Source organism: Protopterus annectens, chromosome 9.part0 (genome assembly GCF_019279795.1).
Source record: "Protopterus annectens isolate FY-2018-M chromosome 9.part0, PAN1.0, whole genome shotgun sequence".
Lineage (NCBI taxonomy): Eukaryota > Metazoa > Chordata > Ceratodontiformes > Protopteridae > Protopterus > Protopterus annectens.
In genome coordinates this window covers 743432587-743454351 of record NC_056743.1, presented here as the reverse complement: position 1 = coordinate 743454351, position 21765 = coordinate 743432587, and the positions used below count along the sequence as shown (strand labels likewise).

The 21765-nt window shown below is 43.0% G+C and overlaps 1 protein-coding gene across 1 annotated transcript in view; it reads right to left on the bottom strand.

Moving 5' to 3' along the window:
* LOC122811497 (NF-kappa-B-activating protein-like) overlaps positions 1 to 21765 on the bottom strand; it is a 561457-nt gene that overhangs the window by 256782 nt on the left and 282910 nt on the right. The window contains 1 exon segment of the mRNA XM_044083373.1: positions 12098 to 12216. Within this exon segment, the coding sequence (XP_043939308.1) occupies positions 12098 to 12216 (119 nt within the window).

Below are 21765 nucleotides of genomic sequence, written 5' to 3'. Positions count from 1 at the left end.
GGGCCTCCTGTCCTCCAAAATAACATCCATAACTGCTTCAGAGAGAGGTGTGTTCTGAATGGTTATATTATCCGCCATGCAGCCAGATTTAGGGTTCTGAGTTGGCTGTGCAGGATCTGATTGTTTTGTTGGGTCAGCAAATGAGGAATTTGAGGCAATGCCCAGGCTGGGCCTTGAGACAAGCTTTTTAGGATTGGGTACCAGTGCTGGCGTGGCCAGTCTGGGGCAATCAGTATCATTTTTGGCTTCTCTTGTCCGACCTTTAGAGTACCTTGGGGAGGACAGGCAGTGGTGGAAAGGCATATACTGTAAGGGTTTTCCAGCTGAATGATAGGGCGTCCACTTTCCATGCTTGTTTGTGCTAAGTCCTTGTGCAGAATCTCTGTAGTTGGCAGTTGTGAGGGGAGGCAAATAAATCTATGTCTGGGCATCCCCATTTCCTTGTTATCATGCTGAAGATTTGTGGATCTAGTTTCCACTCGTGAGGGTCCATGAGGTTTCTGCTTAGTTCGTCTGCCAGAGTATTTGTCTTTCCTGGCAGGAATTGTGCTTGCAGGTGTACTTGGTAAGTCAATGCTGTGTTCCACAAAGTCATGGCTTGTCTGCAGAGGGGGTAGGAATGTGTGCCTCCTTGCTTGTTTATGAACCACATGACTGTAGTATTGTCCATTTTTATCATCAGTTGTCTGGGATGAAGTAGATCCTTGAAGGCTGTCAGGGCATTCTGTACAGCTAGCATCTCTTTTTGATTGATATGAAGATGCATTTGGTTTGCGGGCCATGTGCCTTGAATACATTTTCCTGCCATGTGGGCCCCCCAGGCATAATCTGATGCATCTGTTGTTAGTGTCTGCCTGGCTGTGGGTAAAGTGAATGGCTGTCCCTTGTTGTGGTGACAGGCCCGTGCCCACCATCGAAACTCCTGTTGTAGGCAGAGAATGAGGGTAATTAATGTTTCCAGGCTGTGACAATGTTGAGTCCAAACACTTTATATACCACTGTAGTTTCCTCATATGCAGTCTTGCATATGGAATTAGCAGAATGCAGGATGCCATGAAGCCCAAAGCCTGCAGAACTTTTCTTGCAAATAACTGGGTCTTTGTTGCCATCATTTCGAAGTAAGAAGTCAGTTGCCTTTGTTTGTCTGGCATGAGATAAGCCATCTGGGCAGCTGTATTTAAGCTTACACCCAGGAATATTATCTCTTGAGAGGGTACCAGTTTTGATTTCTTTTCGTTCACTGTGTACCCTAGGAAAATTAATAATCTTTTTACAAACGCCAAATGCTTCAGTAGAATGTCCTTGTTCTCTGCTTGAATAAGGCAGTCGTCCAAGTAAGGATACATTTGTATTCCTCTTTGTCTGCAAAATGCAATTACTGGTGCCAGGCATTTTGTGAAGACTCTGGGCGCAGTAGATAAGCCAAAGGGCAGTGCAGAGAATTGGTAGTGCATTGAGCCAGCTATGAATCTGAGGTATCTTCTGCATGATTGTTTGATTGGGACATGCAGGTATGCCTCTTTGAGGTCCAAAGTTACAAGCCAAGCCTTCTTGCCCAGCATGGGCAGAAGCTGCTGCAGAGTCAACATATTGAATTTTGGAACATCCAGAAAAGTATTTAGAATAGACAGGTCCAGTATTGGTCTCCAGGCTTTGTCCTTTCTGGTTACCAAGAACAGTCTTGAGTAAAATCCTTTTCCCTGCTCTTGCTGTGGTACTCGCTGAATAGCCCTCATGTCCATGAGGGATGAAACTTGTTTTTGTGCCTCTGCCCATTGATTGTGTGGCAGGTCTGGCATACCTTTTGTCTTTGGAAGGGTGTGAAAGTGGAACCTGTAGCCCTGAGACACTATATTCAAGAGCCATTTGTCCTGGGTGATCATGTGCCAATTTTGTGAAAAAATTGCTAGTTTTCCCCTTAAGGGTGCTGGCAAAAGATAAGTGCTTGGCATTGGCAGAGGAAAGTCATTGGGACTGCTTTCTGTATGGCTGCGATTTGTCTTCTCCGCTTTTGGAGGTAGAAGCACCCCATTGTTTAGGCCTGTATGAGCCTTGAGGCTGGGATCTGCCTCTAGGGTGTCTGTATCTGCCTCTTTGTGGCCTGTCTGACACTGGAAAGGACCAATTATTAGAAGGCCAGTTCCTGCTAAATCTGGGTGGCTGTACCTGTAGGAAATTCTTAACAGTCTGCATAGATTTTGCTTTATCCTCCATTTTCTTCAACACCTCTTCTGCCTTAACACCAAACAAAGTATCATGCTGTAATGGAGCATCCAATAATTTTGCTTTAACATGATCAGGCAGATTCTGTTCCTTTAACCAAGCATGGCTTCTAATGACAGAACCCGTAACAACGGCCCTGCAAGAGGCCTCCAGTGAATCAAAACCACATTGCAAAGTATGCTTTCCCACTTGTTCAGCTGCATGCAATAAATCCTGCATTTCCTTCTTACCAGAACATTCAGAATGTCAACATTTTCTGTTTTAACAGTGACATTAAGTATTGCTGAAATTTAAGCATATGAAACTGACAATTTAAAAGCCCTTACAGCCAAGGTAGCAAAAGTGTAAACCTTTTTCCCCCCATCTGTCCAGTGCCCTAGAATCCCTATCAGAGGGAACAGGGTTTTTTGCAGTGGAAGCCTTGACCCCTTTGGGACCCTGAAATATAGTTTCTGGGTCAGCAGCAGGGTTTTTATATAGAAATTTATGAGAGTCTGGGACCCTGTAGTATCTGTCTGGCTTAACAGGTGGAGGGGGTAAAGAGTCAGGTGACAGGCCGGACTCTGAAAATACATCATCTACAATGTCTAGAACAGGTGGAATAGCAAGAGGTCTGTGCTGAGGTAGTAAAAGAAAGTCTCTGAGCCTTTTCTTAGATTCTGAATAATCTTGGCTCTCCCAGTGGAAATGCTCCCTCATGGTATGCAGGGTTTCCCCAAAAGAGTAATCCTCAGGAGGAGAGGCTGAAGGAATAGATTCTTCAGCATCAGAATCCTCATACGGAGGAAGAGAGTATCCCTGTTCAGAAGAGGAGTCAGAGGAAATGGAAATCTGATCAGAAGAGTCATGTTCTGTCTCTTGCCTAGGCCTCTTATCAGGAGGGGGATGGGAACCCCTGATCAAAGTAATTAGGTCTTCGGCCATTTTAAGCATCTGTTTCTTAGGCACGGAAGTCTGTCCAGGAGAATGCTGTACTTGTTTCTTTGTCTTTAGAGCGGTTTTAGTCTTTGCCTTTGAAGCTGAGGTTGGCTTGACATATAACTTTGTAGGTCTGAAAAAGTACAGTTTTGTACCTACCATAAATGTAGATGTCCGATAGATATGCAACTGCAGTCCTGACATATGGGTTGTCCTGCCTCAGGCAGCCCTCCGGTCGGCCGGATTCCAAAGTCTGGGTCCAGCGTCGGCTGATGTCGGCCCTTTCCTGACGTCAGAGAGGCCAGGGTATAAAAGCATAAGCCGACGCCATCTTCTTCAGTGTTTCTTGCCCCAGATGCCAGGTGCCCTTCAAGGAAGGCTAAATTTAGTGAATGGATGCAAATCCAGACATGCACAACAAAAAATAAATGGATACACCATAACAGATATCCCCAGCTATCCTAAGAAAAGTGGATGGACCCCAAAAAGGGGGAATTACAGTGGGGTAGGTGGGAGGGAAAACCTGACTGCAGTTGCATATCTATCAGACATCTACATTTATGGTAGGTACAAAACTGTACTATGTCCTTCAAGAATGCAACTGCAGTCCTGACATATGGGTTGAATACCATAGCCAAGCTGGGGGTGGTAGGACCTAAGGTATGAATGGTGTAGCTGACATGCCCTGCAGAACCACAGAGGCAAAGCCTGCTCGGGATCTGGAATATAAGGGCAGGTTGTAATGTTTGGAAAATGTATGCACGGAGCTCCATGTAGTAGCTTCTAGAATGTCCTTGGTAGCCACCCCTCTTAGAAAAGCTGTGGAGGTGGCTGTAGCTCTGGTTGAGTGTGGCCTGATATTGGCTGGCACATCTTTTCCATGCAAAGAATAGCAGAATTTGATGCAGTTTCCAATCCATTTTGAAATTGTTTGTTTGGAAATTGCCTTTCCTTGTACTCCAGCTGCATAGGCTACAAAAAGATGATCAGATTTTCTGTTGGCCTTTGTCCTGTCCAGGTAGTAGCGCAACTGTCTATGTATGTCCAAAGTGTGCAGAAGCCTTTCTCCTTTATTTTGAGGACTGGGAAAGAAGGTAGGCAGGTGAATTGCTTGATTTAGAGAAACCCTGGATATCACTTTTGGCATGAATGAAGGATTGGTTCTCAGAGACTCTGTCCTGATGAAAAATGAGAAAAGGAGGAAGAGTTAATTTTTCCAGGACGAAGTTGAGGTCCCATGCAGGCACTGGTGGTTTCCTTGGAGGTTTGATATTCTTTATCCCTCTTAGAAACTGTCTTAGCAAAGGATGTGAAAAAACAGGTGGATCACAGTTGTATCCTGCTGAAATTGCTGAGGCGTGTATTTTTATGGAGGAGTAGGAAAGGCCATTGTGGAGCATTTCTGCCAAATATTCTAGTACCTGAGGGATGTTCAATACTGATGCATCCTGACCCTTGCTGGCACTCCAGATGGTAAATCTCTTCCATTTGGCTGAATAAGTCCTTCTGGTGGAAGGTCTGCGGGCTTCCAGTAAAATTTCTTGAACCTTTTTGGAGAGAGAAATATGGGGAGAAGTCATGGAACTCTCCAAGCTGTCAATTGCAATGTTTGCAGGTTGGGATGGACGGTCCTGTAGTTGTGCTGAGTTAGTAGCAGTGGCCATTGAGGCAGGGGCCACGGCTTGGTGCGAGTTATGCTCCTCAGTAATGGGTACCAGTGTTGCCTTGGCCAGTCTGGAGCCATCAGGATGCCTTCCGATTGTTCTGCTTTTATCTTCAGTAACACCTTGGTCATTAATGGTACAGGTGGGAATGCATAGATTGTTAGAAAATTCCAGCTGAAGGAGGGAGCATCCATTTTCCAGGCTTGAGGATGGAATGTCCTTGAGCAGAACTTTTTTAGAAGATGACTGAGGTGTGATGCAAAGAGATCTATGTCTGGCCTTCCCCATGCATGAGTTATTTGTGAGAACATGTCTGGGTGCAACATCCATTCGTGCGGATCCATAATGTTTCTGCTCAGACTGTCCGCCAGAACATTGTCCTTTCCTGGAACAAACTGGGATTGTAACTCTATGTTCAGTTTGAGGGATTTCTCCCAAAGAGTCATTGCCAGTCTGCAGAGAGGGTAAGAATGGGTGCTCCCTGCTTGATTATGTACCACATAACAGTGGTATTGTCTGTCCTTATTAGCAGATGACCTTGCTGGAGGCATTTTCCGAAGACCTCGACTGCTCGAATCACAGCCAGCATCTCTTTGTGATTGATGTGCAGATTCAATTCTGTGGGAGCTCACTGCCCTTGAATGCATCTGCCTGCCATGTGCGCCCCCCCCCCCCATCCGTGGTCTGAGGCGTCTGTGGTAATGGTTTGGCTTGCTTGAGGCTTGTGAAAAGACATACCTTTGTTTAGTTGGCTTGCTTGAGCCCACCACAGGAATTCCTTTTGTAGGCATGGAATGAGTGGAATAATTGCTTCTAGGCTGTGGCTGTGCTGAGACCACAAGCTTTTTAGGTACCATTGTAGTTTCCTCATGTGTAGTCTTGCCAGTGGAATTAGAAGAATGCAAGATGCCATGAAGCCCAGGGCCTGCAGGACTTTCCTTGCAGTCATCTGGGTCTGCTTAGCTAAATTCTTGAAGTACTGTGGTAATTGTTCTTGTTTTTCTTCTGTGAGGTAGGCCATCTGTGAGTTTGTGTCCAGTTTGGCTCCTAGAAAAATTATTTGTTGGGATGGCAGTAGTCTTGATATTTGAATGTTGACTGTGTATCCCAAAGCCTGTAGCAAGTGAATGACATAGTCCAAGTTTCTTATCAAGGCTTGTTTGCTGTCCGCTTGTATAAGGCAGTCGTCCAAGTAAGGGTATATTTGTATCCCTTGAAGTCTGCAATGTGCAATTACTGATGTCAGGCATTTCGTGAATACTCTGGGCGCAGTAGATAAGCCAAAAGGCAATGCTGAGAATTGATAATGCTCTGACCCTGCAAGAAATCTGAGGTATCTTCTGCAGCTTTGTCTGATTGGGACATGCAGGTATGTATCCTTGAGGTGCAGAGTAACCAGCCAAGACCCCTTGCCCAGCATGGGAAGAAGTTGCTGTAAAGTCAGCATTATGAATTTTTGGCACATTGAGAAAAGTGTTTAGAGTGGACAAGTCCAGAATAGGCCTCCATTGTTTTTCTTTTCTTGGAACAAGGAAAAGTCTTGAATAGAATCCCTGGCCTTGTTCCAGAGGAGGAACCTTTTCTATTGCTTTGATTTGTAGCAGCTTTGAAACTTGTGTGAGTGCCTCTGCCCTCTGATTTTGTGGCAGGTTCGGCATGCCTTGTCTTGTTGGTAAAGTATGGAAGTGGAACTTGTAACCTTTGTCTATTATGTCCAAAATCCATCTGTCCTTTGTAATAATGTGCCAGTTTTTTGAAAATAGAGATAATTTTCCGCCTAAAGGTGCTTCTCTTTGAGCCTTGGTCAGCGGTGTCAAAGTCAAGTCATTGTGTTTGTCCCTGTGGAGCAGTTGAAGTTCCTGCTCCACTTCTCTGATTAGATGGTTGTCATTGGCGGCCCCTGTAGGAGCCTCGGTATTGCCTTCTACCTTGAGCACGCCCGCCTTTTCCTCTTTGGCACTTGTCAGTGTCTGGAAAGGACCAATTCTTCGAAGGCCAATTCCTGCTGAACCTTGGTGACTGAACCTGGAGGAAATCTTTGACTGTTTGTACTGATTTAGCCTTTTCCTCAATTGATTTTAACACGCCCTGTGCATTATTACCAAAAAGGTTGTGTTTTTCCAGAGGTGCATCTAGAAGCTTTACTTTAACATGATCTGGTAAAGCCTGTTCTTTCAACCAAGCATGTCTACGTATGACGGCCCTTGTCATAGCTGCCCTACATGAAGCTTCCAATGCATCATAACCACACTGAAGGAAATGGTTGCTAACCTGCTGTGTATTATGAGCCAAATCCTGCAAGGCCTGTCTATCTAAAGGCTCAGGAGAGGCTAACTTTTTCTGAAAATCATCCAACAAAAAATCCTGATACTGAAACATATGAAAAAGACAGTTTAGTGCTCTCATGGCAAGGGTGGAAGAGGTATAAACATTTTTACCCCACCTCTCCAAGGATCTAGATTCCCTGTCTGCGGGCAAAGGATTTTTGGCCGTGGAAATGGCCACGCCTTTGGGCCCCTGAGAAATGGTTTCTAGATCAACAGAATGGGCCTTAAAGAGATGCTTATGGGTTTCTGGGACCCTGTAATATCTGTCTGGCTTGACAGGAGCAGGGGGTAGAGAATCAGGTGTGGTACTGGAGTCTGAAAACGCATCATCCAATACATCTAGCACTGGGGGTATAGCTAAAGGCCTGTGCTTGGGTTTTTTGAGGAAGGTCCGGAGCCTTTTCCTGGAGTCGGAAAAATCCTGACCCTGCCACTGGAAATGCTCCCTCATGGAGTGAAGAATTTCCCCAAAGGAAATATCTTCAGGAGGAGAGGCAGAAGGAAAGGATTCCTCAGCATCAGAATCCTCGTAGGCTGGGAAGGATTCCTCCTGGGAATCAGAGTGGCCTGACTCACCAGAGGCCTCATCTGAGGAAAGGGTATCAGTCTGCTCAACCCTAGGCCTTTTGTCTGAGGGCGGCTGAGAACCCCTGTCTGGATGAGTCTGAGAGCCCCTGATTAAACAGATGAGATCTGCAGCTAAAGTCATGATCTGTTTATCTGAAGTGGGACCCTGTGGGATAGATTTAGGAGGGTGAGATTTAACCTGGCTGACAGCCTTAGCACGTGTGAAGGCCTTGATGGACATAGAAACAGGAGGCCTAGCTGCCCCACGTGCTGGAGTGACTTTGTCTACCGGTATGGTTTCAGGCAAATCTTGGGCTTGGGTTTCCGGGGGAAAATCAACAACCGGCACCGGGGATGCCTCCGGTACCGAAGTCTGTGGTAATGCGGTGTCGTAGGCCTGAAGCGGTTGAATTACCGGCTCCGAGGAGGCCGATGCACTCGCGGTAGGTTTTAGCGTGGTGCCGGAAGAAGTCGCGGGCCGCGAATGTTGGTCCCGGTCCTTCCGTTTTTTAGAAATGTGTGCTGTCGGAAGCTTCGATGGCATGTTATAGGAATAATTTTCCCCAAAAAAGTTCTCAGCAAACTCTGCCCGGCGCCTAAGTGTGCGCTTATTGAAGCAAGCACAGGCCGAGACGTCATGGTCTGGGCCGAGGCAGGGGAGGCAGTAAGAATGGAAATCCTTATGAGGTATTTGTTTACCACAAGACAAACAATTATTAACTTTTGCAGTTTTATCTGACATCGGCTGAGGCAAGAAAGAGATCCCCAACGGGGTACTTAGTTTTTTGATGACTTCGGTAGCTGAAAACTCAGGAGCTGGCCGACCGGCACTTGCAAACTGCTTCTGCTTCGGACACCACGGCAAGAAAGACTGAAGAAGATGGCGTCGGCTGATGCTTTTATACCCTGGCCTCTCTGACGTCAGGAAAGGGCCAACATCAGCCGACGCCGGACCCAGACTTTGGAATCCGGCTGACCGAAGGGCTGCCTGAGGCAGGACAACCCATATGTCAGGACTGCAGTTGCATTCTTGAAGGACATCACCCTCAGAAGCCGATGCCTGCTCAGTGGCTCCAGACCCATCTGAGGAAATAGTTTCCGACGGCCAAATCCCTTGAGTATCCAGAGGCCTAGTCGGCACCACGTGGGAGTCGGAAACGGCCTGTGGCTCTGAGTTAGCGGGCGTCAGGGGCTGCAAAAGCGCCTCACTGAGAACTGGCGACTGGCCTAGCGGAGGCCTCGTCGTCGGTTTTGGACCTTGGATGCCTGTCCTTTTCCTTGCGCTTTTTATAAATTCCGGTCGTCGGCTGTTCCGACGGCATTATGTAATTAAATCTTCGGCCAAAGTAATGAAAGGCAAAATCGAACCGACGCTTAACAGTGCGTTGGTTAAATCTAGCACAAAACCGACAGCTAGCAACGTCGTGGTCAGGGCCTAGGCAAAGAATACAGTACGAATGAAAATCCTTATGAGGTATTTGCTTCCCACAAGAAATACAATTGTTAACTTTTTCTGACATCGGTCTGGAGCAAGAAAAAAGTGTCCCCAACGGGGTACTTAGCTTTAATGAAGACTTCGGACATGAAATTCGATTTTGAAAATCTCAGGAGTTGGCCGATCTGCACTTGCGAACTGCTTTTGCTTCGAGCACCGTGCGGCAAGAAAGACTGGGGAAAATGGCATCGGCTGCATCTTTTATACTCCTGGTGCACTGACGTCAGGGAAGAGGCGACAGCAACAGACGCCGGACCAGGACTTTGGAATTCAGGCCGACTGCAGGAAGCCTGCCAGCAGGATAACCCAAGTGTAATGACTGCAACAGTGAAACACGATGAACATCTGCTACTTAACTGTAGCCTCCAAACACGCTTTGTGCCTCACAGGTTGGTATTAGGCTATCGGCCCTAAGGCCTATGCAAGCCTAGCCATAATTCCCTGGAATTTTTTTCCCACAGTATTTACTTCTCTGGGCCCCTGTCTAGCAGGGCGACTGACATGATCCCCGGGGTGAATTTCCTATCTCCCATCCAATCATCAAGGTTCCTTTTGAAGAGGGACAATGAGGTGCTCTGCTTGACATGTATGGGTAGTCTATTCCAGAGTATGGGGAGTGTCTGGGACAGGAACCTATCCCTACAGCATGTTTTGTTCATTATGATGATAAGGTTTAGATCCCTGGAGCGTGTGGCTCTGAGGGATTGGGATTTCTTTAAGTGGAGCATGTCCAACAGCTCAGGGTTTGACATGGCCTTGTATGTTAAGCAGAGATCGCCTCTGAGTAGACGATATGCCAGAGTACAGCTGGAGTTTTTTTAGAGATATGAATGAAGAGCAGCAACAGTCATCTCTCTGCGCTAAGGTGGGTCTTCTACAGACCCTGGAAACTACTTAACCATAAATCTCATTACTCTCGTATCCAAAGCCATGAAAATAACTATCATGGAAATGATAAATGACACAGGAAAACTCCAGACACTGGACATAACCCAATTTTGTTTCATCAAGAAAAGGTCATGCCTACTCAACCTGGTGGACTTCTTTGAAAAGGTCACCAAAGCAATGGATGACGGCAAAATGGTTCAAGCTGCCTACCCTGACCTAGCCAAGGCATTTGACACAATACCCTGCTCAGGAATTGTTGACAAACTCAAGAGGTTAGGTACAAACCCTTATGTCACCCAGTGGATAGCCAACTGGCTCACAGACAAGACCCATGAATTTAGAATTGGGGAGTCCACCTCTACAAAGAGGCCAGTCACAAGTGGAGTCCCATTGGGACCTCTCCATTTTTGGCATTTACTTCTCTGAAGTCAAGGCCAATGTCAATGGCCTCTGGTTGACTAAATTTGCAGATAATTGTAAATTATGAGCTGTCTTTGAATCCCCGACACAAATGTTCTCCAGTAAGGCTGCACACAGACAAATAACTTGTGTCAGAGCCATAGACTAAAACTAAATGCCAAGAAATGCATAATGGTATCTTTCCGTAAGTCATTCACTCCTGACAATTATCATACTGACAACACACCCCTAAGAGGTGACCCAGTAGTCAGTGACTTGGGGACACACACAAGACAGTAATCTAGCCTTTGACCATCAGTGTCTACAATAGTGAGGAAATCATTCTATACTGTGCAACACATAAACAACGGCATGGCATCTAGGACCAAGGAAGTCATCGTTTCACTGTATTCAGCATTCATCAGACCTATCAAGAAGTACAATGCCACCTTTGGTATGTACCTAATGAGGCATATTCAACAACTGGAACGTCCACACAGGTTCCTCACTAAAAGAGTGCAGGGTATAAGCAACATGTCCTAAGCAGACCACCTCAAGGCCCTATCTCTGTATTCTGTTTCCTACAGGCTGTTGAGAGGAGATCTATGCCTGGCATACAGGGCACTGTCAGACCCCACTTTGATGGGCCTCCTTCATATCTGCAAAACAAACAGCACCAGAATTACCTGTTGTAAAGACTTAAACCTTGCCTGTACTTTAAACAGGACCTGCTAGAAAGAGAGGTATTTATCCCAGAGACTACCCCATTCTATGGAACAGGTTCAGGTCCTCCCTAACCCAATTCAAGGGTAACAGACAACTGGATGGGGAACAGGAAATTCATCCCTGGTTTAGCACATATGTCTCTAACAAACATAGGCATCCTGTAAATTTATCTCCCAAGCCCCAACTTACACTTATCAAGGGAAGGAGAACTTGTCAGTGACTGGGGATGCATGGCTAGGCTTAAAAAGGCCCTTGTTGTCGTTAGTCTAGTAACACCCATGAACCTATATATGATTTTTTAAGTATCAGATTATGAGAAATATGACCTTCACACCAGAGTCAATATCTCAGTAAGTAAGTATGGCAACAGACTGTGCATCTACCTACTCTTCAATCAGCTTAGACTGGACAACTTGCCAATGGTTACATTTAAATATGCAAACCTGATCTTCCTGATCACTGTTTTCCTATATGAAATCACTGATGGTTTTGTTTACTAAGTGCATGGCAACACTGATTCCTTTATTTTGGGAGAGATCTCCCTTCTTTGTGTTTGTGCAACTGTGAATTTGTCATATAGGGTGGTGTGGTCAGGTGGGGGTTTGGGAGGGGTTTGTCCCCATTTAAATAAATATTTTTGTCAGGACAAGGCTATAACTTGTTACATCATCCATATGAAACTCAATGAATCAGAGTGGATTCACTGTGTGAGGTCTCATTTTGAAGTGGACAACCAACATAAAAAATTAGTATGAGTGGATCCTGAATTTTACTTTTTCATAGCAATTAGACAGGTAATATGCAATGCAGTGAAAGGAAGATTGGATACTGACATAATTTACTTATATCTTGGCTAAACTTGTCAAAAAGTGGTAACCTGGAGAACATACTTGATCTTTCCACCCAGAGATCATCACTGTGCATATAATCATCTTCAGATTCTTCACTGCTCGAGTCAGTGGATGACTTTTTGCCCCTTTTCTTCTTCTTTTTTTCTTTTGATTTTTTCCTAAAGTAAACAAAAAAAAAAATCAGCGCAGCCATTTTGCTTAACTAGTACTGTACATTTTTCAATCAAAACCATAGAGGTTAAGATACTACCACTGGATTGCACACAAGTGATGGCAAACAACTGGTTACAATGAGCACTCAAATAGAAACATGGCTTATGCTGCTCCACAACACCTCTCTCTTACTTCAAACATTACTCCTGTGAATATCAACGACTGCTACTTTTTTCTAAACAATTTCTCCCCATGCCCATCAACCAAAGTGAAACCCAGTCCATTTATTCCTTCATAAGACAAAATATCCAAGAGGGATGGTTTTGTCATGGCCAGCATCACAGCAACTGTATCCATGTTTTCTTTAGTAGAACCACACCCTCTGGATTAAAAGAAATGAGCTACCCACATTACCAAGGAGACCCATTATGCTTTCCACCTTTCAAGTATGCCTTTCCATATCCCCACTGAGTGCTACCATTCTTGGTGGGCCAAAAAGGCCCTCTCCCCATGAGCACTTGCAATACTGTCCCTCATCTGTGGGACTGATAGTTTATGCCCCTGTTCCACCGCTCAATAAACCCCCACAAATGGGCATACTTTTCCTCTCTGCCAACAGCCTGAAGTGCCCAAGCCACTAAATGAACTCGGGCTGCCTGTGCTAAGGTTAAGGGGGTAACTCCTCTCTACCACTGGCACAGGCTAAGACTACTTACTAATAGTACTACAAATGGCTTTCACTTTCATTCCTTTGAAATACTTGTCTCCTAATGTAAATAAAACTTCTTCCACATTACACACATTTTTCACTCAAAGCAGTATATTTTTTTCCCTCAAGTCACTGTTTCTTGGTAACTTTTACTTTACAATTTGTACATAATCTACAGAAATGTCACATTAATGACCTACATGTTGCCAGTTATCTTACTATGAAAAATTATAAGTTCTTAGAGGCATATAAGGATATTTGCACAATTTCATTTTTCTTTTTTTGAAAATAAAATAATGAAATTAACTTCACATCAGTAATGAATGATGTACTTCAGCACAGTTCCTCTTCCACAGCATATTAACTGCAAACTCTATACACAAGTTGGGAGAAATATATATTGCCATACTCTCCCATTAAACATGAAGGAACAAATTACACGTTGTACATCTCAGCCTGAGTACACACTGCAAAAATATAAATATACATTTCAGTGCAAGAAAAAAACTGCATGCACTATTGTACACTACATATGAACACAGGCAATGTGAAGACAAGAAATGTTTCAAACCTCACATACAAATCAATAAAATCATGTCTGTGATGAAAAGTACAGTAAAAAATTGATTAGAAATTGTATTACAGAAAGTCAGACCAGCAAGTAACACAGAAAAAGGAGACATCATTAACTGCAACTGAATGAAAAAAAGCAAGTCCTTCTGCAATCTTTTTATCTATGCAATTCCTCTAAGACAGCATGATAGCTGAAACAGTGTGGCAAGTCTGTCTGCATCTGTTTGCAGTCTGCATTTTGTCCTAATGAAAGAATATAATGCAGTACTCCAAATATACACAGTTTCCGATGTGTAAAAGTATTTCTTAGGCTTGTAGCAAACCATGTAGAGAACCACGAAGAACATGCACACAAGAACAGCACATATACTAACCAAAATTTCAAGTGTGAATAATGATATGCAATGCCACTTGTGAAAAACTGCAGCTGGTACTCAGGATCTTCATACACATACTGCAAGTAACTTAAATCATCTTTACACCCCATGCAGAACGTGTTATGCAGAATCCCAATTCACAGAGCAACACCTCTCCAGGTTTTTCACACTGCCATTACACTACAGATATGCAAAGTAAAAATATGTGGTAGGCAGAGGTGTGACTTGCACAGACCACGCCTCAGATGGAAGGTGAAAATGGTGATCACCTCCACTTCCTAACCTAACAGTATTCTGTGTGCTCAGATCTCTGGTGTCTCCTCCCGAGCCTAACAGACAGAAAATAGCTCAATCTCCCATTCAGCAATACAATGAATGGATGCTTTACCTCTCTGCTGGAGAAACTCCCCTTCTTCCTATCAGTACCTAGTGTCTCTGACCTACTCTCCACCCAAAGAGATTTCACCATCAACAGCCATCCAACTTAATGTGTTAATAAACTGAATTCCTTCTTCCCTCCATCCTAGAGATACAAGTACACTTAACATCCTTTACACCTTGCAGCAAGAGTACTCTGTCTACTATCACCTGGCCAGTCTTGTCAGCTTCCATCTCCTTAAAGGGAACTCATTAAAGGAACCCTAACAATACCTCCCACCGTGAAGTAACACCGATATCCCCAAAATGGTAAGTCAACAAATGGTCTTTCAACTCCTGCCTAACTGGTTACTTGTCTACCAGCAAAATCTCTGAAAGAATTCTACTTCCAATCGATATACTATTTTCCTCCCCATGGCACACTACAATAGACACTTGAACCCAGTAAGCCAATGCCAATGAGGTGTAGACTTACTCTAAGAATAGTTTTAATGCTGCTTAATATTTGTGATTTTTTTTAAATATTTTAGGACATTACAGCATGTCAATTACATAATATTTTTCATAAAGCAGTTTGACAACAATATACATACAACTCTGAGAATTTCCACTGAAGTCTACTTGATGTTCAGGTGCCCTTCTAACCCAGGCCCCCTTGAGAGCAGCCCATTCACTCATTTAATCCTGCTATGGGCTACCCCAACCCCTGTAATTTTCTGCGAGTCCTTAAGACTCCTATAGTTCTACTTAAGTGTTCCTGACTCAAATAAGTCTGGTAAGGCAACCTGCAACTGTCAATTCTGGTAGCAGTATAACTAATAAATTTCCCTATTAATGGTCTTTTGACTCTATTATTCCTGCCTCACAACATTCAGCATGTGTTACAGTCACTGTGTAAGGAACATTCAGATTCCTATAATCTAGTTATACAACACTAAACAATATTAATCTCTCACCATCCAACTCCACTAGTCATTCTGTAACATCTGCATCTATAAAGGTGAGCCATGGGGCCTTCTGCATGCTTCAAACACATACAGGGCTTACTGACCATGTTATACCAGTGCTATTTCAATTACATTTCTGCCATAAAAACCCTTACCTTGTCCCATCCAAATTCTTATAGTAGCAGTTTTTTTGTTCATCACAAACCAGCCCTGAAACTTCCCAAGTAAATTAAACAGTTCACACCATCTGTATTATGGCATCCACATCTTTAGTTAAAAGTACGCAGTCAATTGCAAAAACTCCAATACATGTTTAACCATATAAGGAAATTACAGTTAAGTAAAGTTATCATAACAATAGAAGTTTGAATCATCACTGCTGCAATAACCTGAGCTATACAGGTTATGTCATGCATAGGTATAACAGCTAGGCAGCTTACAAAGCTTCAGAGCACTTTACACTTGCCTAAACTGTTAGTCAGCTTGAGCACAGCTGACTAAAAGTCAGGTTTGGGTGCACGTCCTTCAGAGTTTGCATGCAGACTCTTGAAAGGGAAGTTAATCCCGGAGAGGACATTGTTAGGAAAAGAAAAAATACATGTCCACTCCCTGGCATAAAAAACATACAAATATGGATGAAGGAAGGGAGTTGCTACTGTCGCAGTGATCATTCGAACATCTATTCTTATGGCAAGCTTACTTACACAACTGTACTACATTTCTTATGATCACTGCTGCAGTAGCCTTAAATACATGGGTAGAATACCATAGCTTAAAAGAACTGGGAGGTGTAAGGGAAGCGTCCAGCAGCCCTTGGAGAAAGGCCCTAGCAAAGACAGTCCTACACCTGCAGAATGAATATAGTTTGTAGTGCTTTGTAAAATACACACATAGGATCTAGTTACTGCTGTTGGAATACTGCTAGAGTCCAACCCTTTCCAAAAAACACAGATAATGTCAAGGTCCTGGTAGAGTGAGCCTTGACCCTGCCTGGAATAGTTTCATTGTAGTGGGAGTAACAAAAGGTAACAGCCCGAGAAAATCATTTGGAAAGGGTCTGATTTGACACAGGTTGTCCTCTTTCTCACCTACAAAATAAATGAACAAATGATCAAAAGTTCTGAAAGATTTTTTTTTTAACATGGTACCAGAGCTGCCTGTGAACATCCAAGATATGAAGTATCCTTTCTCCTTCATTTTAGGTTCTGAAAATAAGTCAGGGAGATGGGTCAATTGGCTTAAAGTAAACTCAGATACCAATTTAGGCACAAAGGATGTATTAGTTCTAAATCATATCCCTGTGGAAAATGAGATAAGGTTGATCCACCATAAGAGCTTGCAGAAGTTAGAGAAATGCGTAAAACTGTTTTCCATGTCAAAAACCTGAAGTCAGCCTGATGAGGTTGCTCAAATGCAGCAAGTATTGGCTTCTAAATATAAAAGTAAGATTCCCAAAGAGAAGCCACAGGTTTTTTGGAAGGCTTCTATGCAGAAACTTTTCAAAAACATATCCACATGAAAATGTGTTGAAAGAGAGGATCCATGGGCAGACCTGCTGAAATGGACAATAATACAGGAGTAAGGCAGGCCAAAAGGATGGTAACTCAAACAAAAACTGTAAAACTAGATAAATACTACCGCTGAATAGGTGCTGGTTCTTTTATTGGTACCAACTAAGAAACCTTATCCATTTGCTAAAATTTGATTTTCTTGTAGCAGGCTTTCTTGCCTCTCTCAATACTCATTGCACATCCTCAGAAAACAGGTGCCTAACAGATATTTATGATCCTATCATACAGGCAGTCAGCTGCAGTTGTTTGGGATGGGATGTATCAAGGATCTTGTATGAGTAAATCCAGTCTGTGAAGAAGCTTGTGGTAACTGCACCTGGACAATTCCAAACGAAGGGAGAAACACTGCTGCCTGGGCCAGAAAGGAGTCACCACATGATCTTTCAGAAATCCTTCTGAAACTCCAAAGTACCTTGGAACTCAGTGAAAAAGTATACAAGAACACTTCTGTCCAAGGAAAAGAAAAGGCATCTGTCTTCCAGGCCTTCATGCATGGAGTCCTCGAACATAATTTTGCCAGTTGTTTAGAGAGGAAGCAACATGCCCACTCAAGGAATTCTCAAAGATGAATCAAATAGTGGAAGACCCCCTGATTCAGTTTCCACTCATAAGGGTCTGCCCTGGTCCTGCTCAGCTTGTATGCAACACAGTTTTGCTCTGAGGAAATGTAAGATACCTGTAGAGTGAGACTGTACTGAAAAGCTATATCTCAATGCTAACATGGTTAGTCTCCATAGAAGATTCAGACCTGGCATCCCCCCGCCTTGCTTCTTTATGTACCACATCACTATGATATTGCCTGTAAACACTTTAAGAGAAAGCAAATAACACTGACAATTCAGTGAGTTGAAAGCTTTTATAAATGGTAGTATCTCTTTTATGTGTTTTGGTCAGCCTTTTTTCTCCCGAAGACCCTGCACTTTTATTCCCCAAGGCAAATTTGAAGTGTCTGTTGTGCCCGACTGCTTTGGAACAGGATAGGAGAATGGGAGACCTGGATTTTGAGAAATCTGAGGTCTCCACCAGATGATCTCTCTTTTCACAAATCCCACGACTGGAATTTGAAAAGTCAATAGCTTCCAATGCCGGGACCTGAGATTTCAGATACCATTGTTATCTTTCTCGTGTGGAGTCTCACAAGGGTTATCGTGAGAATCATGGAAGCTATGACACCAAGAAACCTGAGGTTTTCCCTCTCAGTGACTGAAGTCGGATTTGAAAATCCAAGAAATTAGTCTACATATAGGTCTATTTTTTCCTGTGTAAGAAAAGATAGTTCTTTATACTGAGGTGTCCAGCAGGTGCCAAAGAAAAACAGTCTTGTGAGAGGGAGTCAGAAAAGACTTTTGAATGTTTTCATGGAATCCAAATCTGATTAGGAGATTTCTGACCCAAAAAAAATATGTCTAACACTATGAAAAAGACCCTACAAAGATAAGCAAATACCGTCAAATATAACTCCCCCTGCTATCACTAGGAAACAGGTCCTTCACATTCTCTCTCTCTAAAGCGAAGAACACTGCGTCATGGGCCCAGACAACATTCCAGGTTGCCTTCTAAATAGCATGATATGTGACTGATCAAGCTCTCTCTAACTGCTATTTAACTGCAGCCTTGAAACAGGCTTTGCGCCTCATAAATGGAGAACAGCAACAGTCATCCCTGTGCACAAAGGTGGGCTATCTATAGACTCTGAAAACTACAGACCCAGAAGTATCACTAGTCTCGCATGCAAAGCCTCAAAAATAATTCTCTGGAAATTATCAATAATTACATAAGAAACCTCCAGACACTGGATCCAAACCAATTTGGTTTCATCAAGGGCAGGTCATGCCTACTTAACATGTTGGACTTCAAAATAGTGCACACTGGCTGCATTAAACCACACTCAGGCATTGTTGACAAACTCAAGAGGTTAGGTGCAAACCCTTTTGTCACCAAGAGGACAGCCATCTGGCTCACAGACAGGACCCAGGAAATTAGAAGTGAGGAGTCCACCTATACAAACAGGCCAGTCACAAGTGGAGTGGCTCAGGGATTGGTCCTGGGATTGCTCCTTTTTGGCATTTACTTCTCTAAGTCAAGGTCAATGTCAATGTACTCTGGCTGACTTAATTTGCAGATGATTGTAAATTAGGAGCTGTTACTAAATCCACCACTGACAAAAATGCTCTCCAGGAAGGGCTGACACAGACAAATACTTGGTGTCAGAGCCATGGACTAAAACTAAATGACAAGAAATGCAAAATAGTATCACTCTGGAAGTCATCCACCCCTGGTAATGATCACATTGATAACATACTACTAAGAATTGTAGTCAGAGACTTAGAGGCATAGACAGTAATCTAGCCGTTGACCATCATGTGTCTACAGTAGTGAGAAAATCATTTTATGTTGTACAACTTATAAACAAATGTATGGCATCTACATCCAAGGAAGTCATTGCTCCACTGTATTCAGCATTCATCAGGCCTATCACTGAGTACAATGACCCTTTGATATGTACCCAACCTGGCACATACAACAACTGGAACATCCACACAGGTTCCTCACTACAAGCATACAGGATTGTAAGTAATATGTCCTGTGCAGACAACCTCAAGGTCCTATCCCTGTATTCTGTCTCCTAAAGGCTGTTGAGAGGAGATCTACACCTGGAGTGGCACACAAAGCGTCAGTGGACCTCCTGCATATCCGCAAAACAAACAGCGCCAGAATTATCCATTCTAAAGGTTTAAACCCTGCCTGTGATACAAACAAGACCTGCTGGACAGACAGGTATGCATCCCAGAGACGGCTCCTTCTCTGGAATAGGCTCCCCATCCACGTGAAGCAGATTTCCCCCCTAACCCAATTCAAGTGTAACCTGGAAAACTGGATGGGGAACATAAATGTTTCATCTCTCAAGCTCCTGCTTACACTTATTAAGGGTACCAGATGAATGGTAGGCTTAAAAGGCCCTTATGGTCATTAGCCTAGTAAACACATATGAACCTATTCAGTTTTGAGGCTAGGGTTTTGGTTAATAGTTTAATGCCTTTAATTATTGGGGAAATTGGCTTGTAGTTAATGGAGTCCTTCATGCATCTTTTCTTCTGGCAAACTTACCACCATCACATTTTCATCATCATCATCTCATGCAAGTGTTTTTTTTTTTTTTTTTTTTTTTTAAGACTGAATTCTTGCGTGCATTATGCAAGTCCCCCCAATTTGTAAAACATTACTGGAAAATGACCAGAACCATTTTTATAGTTGCTTTCTGAAAGTTACTCTCTAAATTTCCGTCTTTGGCTGAACAGTATTAAGTTTGTCATTATCTACTGGATCTAATGTGCATCTGGCATCTGGGCAAGTTCTTCTAATCCTATACCGTAGTCTTAGTTCTACCACTGCTGTCATGCAATAATTTTGTTAAAATTCCCTAAACCTTTGCCGGATGCTATTTTTATTTAACATCTGATCATCATCATATATCATTTCTTGCACAGTAACTTTTTCCTTTTGTTACTTACACCCACAAGGTAGTTTGTGCTGCTTTCTCTCCCTGCAACCCCCAAACATCTCTTTTTCACTTGAAAAAGATCTAAGCTACACTTGAAAATGGACAGGGATAAACGTTGTTTTATGTGGATGTGGAATCCATTCCACAGCAGGGTCTCCAATCATAAACAGCTTATGTGCTTGAGGCACTGATGCCAAGAAATTCACCTCAAGAGCGAAACTCAAGACATGAATCATGGCATCCATGCTGGGAACACAACAGACAGTTACGATCATAGGCCCAATTAGAATTCTTTGAGTATAAGCAGCTTTAGCTGCTCCATGTACTACCAATTAAAAAAATAAGAAAAAGAGAGAGAGAGAGAGAGAAAAAGTGGAGGAGTACAAAGTATTTTACAGGCTTTAAAAGCTAGTAAAGCACTTTGTGAACTCTGTCAGACAGACAGTAGTATACCTCTCAAGTTTTCTGCTTAAGAAATGACAAAGTACAGTTGTGTACACAACATAAATATAGATGTTCGAGTGTATTCACTGTTGCAGTCAACACATTTGGGTTATCCCTGCCAGGGTGGCCCAGGCCGGCCCGAACACCAGAGACTTAATATTTCTGAATGGAGTACGGCCACCAAAAGATGCAAACTTTTCCACAAAAAGCCACACTGTGTGGAAAACTGAGTCCAAATAATGAAAACTGAATCTCGTAGTTAAACTAGAACAAACAATTTATTCCAAAGTAAAACGACTAAGCGCTTTGTATTGTTGATTGTTGCACACACAAGTATCAATTTATATGGTGTGTTAGTATTATGATATTAGTGTCTTATTTAGCTGGTTGAGTGTGTGGGGGGGGGGGTGGGGGGGGATTTACATTATGCTTTATGTATTATGATTTATGTATACACAGAATGTTTTTATTGTGAAATTTGACAATATCAATTTAGAATCTTATGGATACAATATCACCATTGACGATGACTTTTGTTATTTATGTGTATAAGGTATTTTGTATATAGTTGTTATGTCAACTACCAAGTTTTTTAGAAAAGGATGTTTTATGGGTGTGTGCTACTTGGATTGATCCAATGAGCTTTGAGTTGAGAGTATATATGGTTTATTGTAACGTAGTTCAAACGACTCTGATGAAGCCAGATTGCTGGCGAAAGCGCTTAGTCGTTTTACTTTGGAATAAATTGTTTGTTCTAGTTTAACTACGAGATTCAGTTTTCATTATTTGGACTCAGTTTTCCACACAGTGTGGCTTTTTGTGGAAAAGTTTGCATCTTTTGGTGGCCGTACTCCATTTGTATGTTGTTACTGCCCTGGTGGGTGTTTCCTTTCATTTTTTCACTTAATATTTCTGCATTGGTTGCTGTCGCTTGAGGACTGATATCAGGTCGTCAGTGGTATAAAGTAAGGCAGGCGATGCCATTACATCAGTTTTTCTTGCCCTAACCTGTCAGGAGCCCTCAAAGTAGGAGGCCAGGTTCTGGCGGAATAA